The sequence below is a fragment of the Manis pentadactyla genome, chromosome 10 (assembly GCF_030020395.1).
Source record: "Manis pentadactyla isolate mManPen7 chromosome 10, mManPen7.hap1, whole genome shotgun sequence".
NCBI classification, from domain to species: Eukaryota; Metazoa; Chordata; class Mammalia; order Pholidota; family Manidae; genus Manis; species Manis pentadactyla.
In genome coordinates, this window is record NC_080028.1 from 37368061 (window position 1) to 37374151 (window position 6091).

The following is a 6091-nucleotide window of genomic DNA, read 5'->3' on the forward strand; positions in this document are numbered from 1 at the left end:
CTGCATACCTTACTGTGCAACTCTGCACAACACAACGATTCTGGAACCCAGTGAGGGATGTGAAGGTGAGAGCAAGAGAAACCCCTTTGGCTGCCGCCACCTCTAATCTCCCAGAAACCTCCATGCAAAATGAGGGGGCATTCTTTCATGTGCTGTTTTGCATCCCATTTGCCTTTTGGCCTTCAGCAAACCCAGACCCTCTCCATGCCAGCTCCCACTGAGTACTGTGGGCGGCAGGCTTGGGATAGTCAGAGCCAAGCCTTTATCTGAGCTGCGCCTCCCACTTGGCTAGCCCCCTGGCCCAGCTACTCCCAGGACCCTTTCCCCTCCCAGACCTGCTCTCTTGTCTGCCCCCCTTATGTAGTTCAGCTGGTAGCTCGATAAGAATCAATAGGTCCACTCCAGAGCAAAGAGTACAAACAAGTGTGTGATGTCAGGCCCTACTGGACAAACAAGCTGACGGTGGTGACAGACTTGAGGCCCAGTACCTCGCGGTTCCCTCAGTTCATTCAGCAATGGGGTGGGGGTGGGAGCACCCAGCTTCAGGGGTGCTGGGAGCAGTGGGAACCTCCCTACTTTTATCCTTCTCACCCATATCCTGATGTAAGCTTCCTGGAGGAGGCAGCCCCTGGGGACGGGCTTGGGATCCAGAGAGCCTTTTGAAGATAGGCAGGGAAGCAGGGAGCCTGCAGAAAAGCCCTGGTAAGGAGGATAAGCGCTGGCCACCAGGGCTGAGTCTCAGCTGGGATATTTCTAGGTGTGCGTGTCTGTCCTTTCAGGCCCCATGCGATGTGGGACACATTACCATCTCCAAGAGGGATTTTGGTTTCTGTTATTCACTGCTATTCTCCCAGCAACTAGAACAGGACCCGACACACAGTAGGTGTCCATCAAATATCTGTTGAACTCTAAACTGCTGGGAAGTATTTGTTTACCCAAGGGTGTAGGTAAGGCTGATACACAGGTTTGTAGAAGTGATAATGTAACATTGTTTGAATCATGACATGTTCCACTTGAGGCCAGGCACCCTGAAGAGTGAGTTGAGGGGAGATGTTCAGAGAATCAGTTTGTTTTCAGGAGTCTGAACATATTTGGGGAGTGAATGTATTTGCGTGTATTTGAAAGTACACACCTGTACCACTTGAGTGTGAGTGTGTGTTAGTGAACATGTGCAGGTGGGTGTGTTTGGGAACCAAGTGTGATGCAGAGCCAAGGGTGTAAACAAGCAGGTTTGAGGCTCAGGATTGAGTTTCTCTTTCTCTTTTCCAGCCCCCAACTTTTCTTTTGCAGGACTTCTGGAGTTCCAGGATACCCCCAAGATCCCTCTGCAGGTGGGAACTTGGGCTGCAGGCTATGAAGACTCCACTCATTCCCCACAAGCCCCCCAAATTCTCAGCACCTGCCAGCACCTCCTCTACCTGGCAGAAGGGAGTGTAATAACGTCATTACCTGCCCTTGGGCCAAGGGCCAACAGCACCTGCTGCCCTGTCTGTCCTGGGAGCTACCCCCTTCCTGGGGGTGTCCAGGGAGGCCTTGGCAGGGCTGTGCCGAAGGGGCGGGGAAGGCTGAGCAGGCCGGAACCGAGGGCGCGAAGTCCGCCGCCGTCCACCTGCAGCCCAGGATTCCGGGCCAGGATTCCGCGGCGACAGCGGGGGCGGGACGGGGCCCTGCCCGCCGGTCCCAACCCCCTCCCTAGGCGATATAACCTGAGTCCGACCTGCCACCCTCCATGGCTTGAACCTGAGCCCTAGCCTCTCGCCTTCCTCCGAAACAGCATGAGCTTCACCACCCACTCCACCTTCACCACCAACTACCGGTCCCTGGGCTCGGTGCAGTCACCCAGCCACCGGGTCAGGCCGGTCAGCAGCGCAGCCAGTGTCTATGCAGGCGCTGGGGGCTCAGGCTCCCGGATCTCTGTGTCCCGCCCCACCAGCTTCCGCGGACCAGCCGTCGGGATGGCCGGGGGTCTGGCGGGCATAGGGAGCGTCCAGGGCGAAAAGGAGACCATGCAAGCCCTGAATGACCGCCTGGCCTCCTACCTGGAGAGGGTGAGGAACCTGGAGGCTGACAATCAGAAACTGGAGCTTAAAATCCGGCAACACCTGGAGAAGAAGGGGCCCCAGGTCAGAGACTGGGGGCATTACTTCAAGACCATTGAGGAGCTGAGGGCTCAGGTAAGAGGGCATGAAGAAGCAGTCCCAACTCCCAGCCATGTTTGACCCTCCAGTGACCCATCCCCTTACCCCAGTGATAGGAATTTTAATAGGGTGAGGTTCATTGATCCCTTTCCCCTTTCTGTTTCCATCCCATGCCCTGCTGCCCTGGCAAGGGGTTAGGAATGCCCTGGATTGCCATGCACACCTCTGGCCACAGGGACCCTAAGGGTACTGACTGGGCGTGGGAGGGCCCTTTCCCTGGAGACAGTGGGAAGGGGAGTGGGGAGCTTTGCAGAGGAAGTGGACAGCATGGAGGGAGGTGAGATGAGGCCCAGAAAGAGGACCCAGACACTGTGGCTTCTGGCTGAGTGGACAGTTGGAGGGTTAAACGGATGTGGCTAAGGCTGAGTCATGTAGGAGTAAACAGGAGGCCTCCCTATGGGAGGGGCAAGTCTTGGGGGGCGGGGGTCCAGTGAGGGCAGTGAGCAGGTGCACTAGCGAAAAATGCCAGGAGAGGGCCAGGGAGAGGACTTATCAGTAGTTGCTCACTTCCCGGCAGGCCAGCCAGCAGAGGCCCGGAAGAAGGGGCAATAGGAGTGCCAGGAACTGAGATTCTGAGAGAGGAGGGAACAATGTGGGGGCACAGGTGGAAGGGGATAGGTGTACAAGGAGAGCCTCTGGCTATTCCTGGGACCAGAAGGGTTTCACCGAGACACACAACACCTTCCACACACTCAGCCCACCCCATCACAACTTCCCACTCACAGAGCAACCTCTCTACAATCCCACCAGATCTTTGCAAATTCTGTGGACAACGCCCAAATTGTTCTGCAGATTGACAATGCCCGTCTTGCTGCTGATGACTTCAGAGTCAAGTAAGGATCTGGGGGATCTGGGGGGTTGGGGGTGGAGCTAAGAATGGTCTGCTCCGCTGGGTCGGGTAGGGGCTTGCAGTGGGATCCTGTTCATCTGCAGGTGGAGTTGGGTGGGTGACAATTAAACCCCATCAGTTTATTCATTCATGTACCCAACTTAAGAACACTGTCCCCCAAGAGCCAAGAACAGTGCTCAGAGGAACACCACCTGATCCTGACTCACATTGCTGGTTTGCAGTGGGCACAGGGCTGCTCTTAGAGTTAAGAAGGTTCTGGATCAGAGATGGCGCCCTTCTGCTAACCTCCACTTCCACAGGTATGAGACAGAGCTGGCCATGCGCCAGTCTGTGGAGAGTGACATCCATGGGCTCCGCAAGGTCATTGATGACACCAATATCACACGGCTGCAGCTGGAGACGGAGATCGAGGCTCTAAAGGAGGAGTTGATCTTCATGAAGAAGAATCATGAGGAGGCAAGCAGCCAGGACAAGTCTGGGTTGGGGGCCAAGATAAGTCTGGGCTAGGGAATAGATGGGAATAGGTGGGGCAGGCCATCTGCCGGTAGCCTGGCAGAGAAGTTTAGAGCTACCAACCCAGGCTTTTCTTAATCAGACTGTTGCCCTACTCGGTGGATCACCTGAATTAGAATGTGATGAGGCTGAGAGGACATGGTTGAGAGAATGAGAACAAAGGCAGAAGCAGCTAGCCCTAGGAGTGAGGGTGACAGAGGAGAGCAAGTAGAGCAGGCAGGGCTTCCTGGAGGAAGGCGTGGGGAGCAGTTCTGTGGAAGGAGGGTGGATAGAGGGACAGGGTGAAGTGAGGACAGAGAAAGCACCTGTGAGTGACAAGCATGGGCCTGAGTAGGTGGCATTTTCGGCATTTTAGCCATGTGGATTGGCCTACCCAGAACTGTTCCCTTCACCAAGCGATCCGGTCCGCCTCCTGGGAGAGGCAGTCGCAGATGAAGAGCCTTACTGGAGCTCTGCCCCTGAGCCCCTCCTCACTTTCGTTCCTCTCTCCTTCAGGAAGTAAAGGGTCTCCAAAACCAGATTGCCAACTCTGGGTTGACCGTGGAGCTGGATGCCGCCAAATCTCAGGATCTCAGCAAGATCATGGCAGACATCCGGGCCCAGTATGACCAGCTGGCTCAGAAGAACCGAGAGGAGCTGGACAAGTACTGGTCTCAGCAGGTACACGAGGGGAAGGAATGGATGCCCCCAGGCTAGGCATGGGGCCTGAGGGTGTGGGAGGGAGGCAGGCAGAGAAGGACAGACCTGAGGACCATGCCACCCCCTGCAGATTGAGGAGAGCACCACAGTGGTCACCTCGCAGACGGCTGAGATAGGAGAGGCTGAGACAACACTCAAGGAGCTGAGACGGACGGCCCAGTCCTTGGAGATCAACCTGGACTCAATGAGAAATATGGTGAGATCCTACTTCACCTGCCCCAACTATTCTTGGCCCCTGACCTCTGGAGGCCTCAAGCCCAATCCTGGCTCAGCCCAAATCCTACATCTCGTATCCCAAATTCCTTTCACTTAGACAATTGTTACTCTTTGCATTTCCCACGACTCCTACCCACTACCATAGTATCTGGCACACAGTGGGCACTCAAAAATGTTTTGAAGAGTTAAGCAGTCCTGGGTTCTGGAATGTTCTGCTGAAAGTTGCAGAGACTTTCCCTTTACCAAATCTCGAGACTCACCGGACTGTCTTCCCTGCCCCTGCAGAAAGCCAGCTTTGAGAACAGCCTGATGGAGGTAGAAGCCCACTATGCCCTGCAGATGGAGCAGTTCAACGGGGTCCTGCTGCATCTGGAATCGGAGCTGGCCCAGACCCGGGCAGAGGGGCAGCGCCAGGCCCAGGAGTACGAGGCCCTGCTGAACATCAAGGTCAAGCTGGAGGCTGAGATCGCCACCTACCGTCGCCTGCTAGAAGATGGGGAGGGCTTCAAGTAAGTGTGCGCCCCTGTATCTCCAGGGGTGTATAGTTAGAGGTTTCTCTCCTAGCAAAGAGAATAAAGTGTTGCCCAGCCCTATTTAACATACAAATGGAGTTTGGCCTTGGGTTCCCCTTTTATGGAGAGAGAAGCCATGGGGAATTTGGAGACTAAGGCTGGAATCAGGAGGCTCTCCTCCACCTTCCTGGTCTGGTCTCCCTCCTACCCACCGCTGTTTATAACTGGGGCTTGGTCTTCTGTTACAGTCTTGATGATGCCCTGGACACCAGCAACTCCATGCAGACCCTTCAAAAGACCACCACTCGCAGGATTGTAGATGGCAAAGTAGTGTCTGAGACCAACGACACCAAAGTTCTCAGGCGCTGAGTCAGCAGAAGCAGGGCACCCTTTGGGGAGCAGCAGGAAGCCAATAAAAAGTTCAGAGGTCATTGAACATCACTTTGCATCTTCCTTACTGCTTCCATGGTGCGTGCAAATGCCTGACCCAATAGTCCTACCTCTGATCAGGCAGAAATCACCTCTGATCCCAAGGGTTTCATAACAGTGGGGGAGTGGGCAGAGGAAGAGTCTGGGTTCTTGGAAAAAGCTCAGAGAAAGAGGAGGGAATGGTAGATGATAATGTATATTTCAAATTTTTTAAAAGTATAAAAGAAACATGCAAAAAATCCAAAATAAAAGAAATAAAATGAAGTATTTCCCATCCCACTCTCCAGAGGTAACCATGTAAAATGGTTCCTAAACTAGACACATACAGACAATTTATTTTGTATATATAGGATCACACTGTTCTGCACCTTGATTTCTTAAACTCTATCTTCCTCATTTCACAATCTTGAACACCTTTCTGAATCAGTATGTGTTGCCTTTTTTCTTTTCTTTTTACCCAGATGAGTGAATTTGGAATTTCCTCTTCCTTCAACTGGAATACATATGCATAGCTATTTACTAAGAGGAAATTGTTAGTCCAATACCAGGGAGAGAAAGCACAGAATTGCAGTGATTATGCATTCTGTCACCTCTCCCATTTTGGTGACAGCTGTGACTCTTTGCCTATCCATTGTCCAGCTGAATGTTCATATCACATCAATCTGCTCTTAATC

General features: G+C 53.4%; 1 protein-coding gene across 1 annotated transcript; it reads left to right on the forward strand.

Moving 5' to 3' along the window:
* Positions 1-1628: 1628 nt before the first annotated feature.
* Positions 1629-5424, forward strand: KRT18 (keratin 18). Its single transcript, XM_036915187.2, has 7 exons — positions 1629-2174; positions 2949-3031; positions 3348-3504; positions 4057-4221; positions 4331-4456; positions 4762-4985; positions 5237-5424. Exons 1-7 carry the CDS (start codon positions 1776-1778, stop codon positions 5355-5357), a joined length of 1275 nt encoding a protein of 424 aa, XP_036771082.1. The 5' UTR covers positions 1629-1775; the 3' UTR covers positions 5358-5424.
* Positions 5425-6091: the final 667 nt, after the last annotated feature.

Excerpts from the sequence above, each read along its gene's own strand:
- KRT18 (XM_036915187.2), top strand. The coding sequence starts at position 1,776 with ATGAGCTTCACCACCCACTCCACCTTCACCACCAACTACCGGTCCCTG. Across the intron at positions 3,032-3,347 it reads GCTGATGACTTCAGAGTCAA|GTATGAGACAGAGCTGGCCA; the intron begins GTAAGGATCTGG and ends CCACTTCCACAG. Across the intron at positions 4,457-4,761 it reads TGGACTCAATGAGAAATATG|AAAGCCAGCTTTGAGAACAG; the intron begins GTGAGATCCTAC and ends CTGCCCCTGCAG.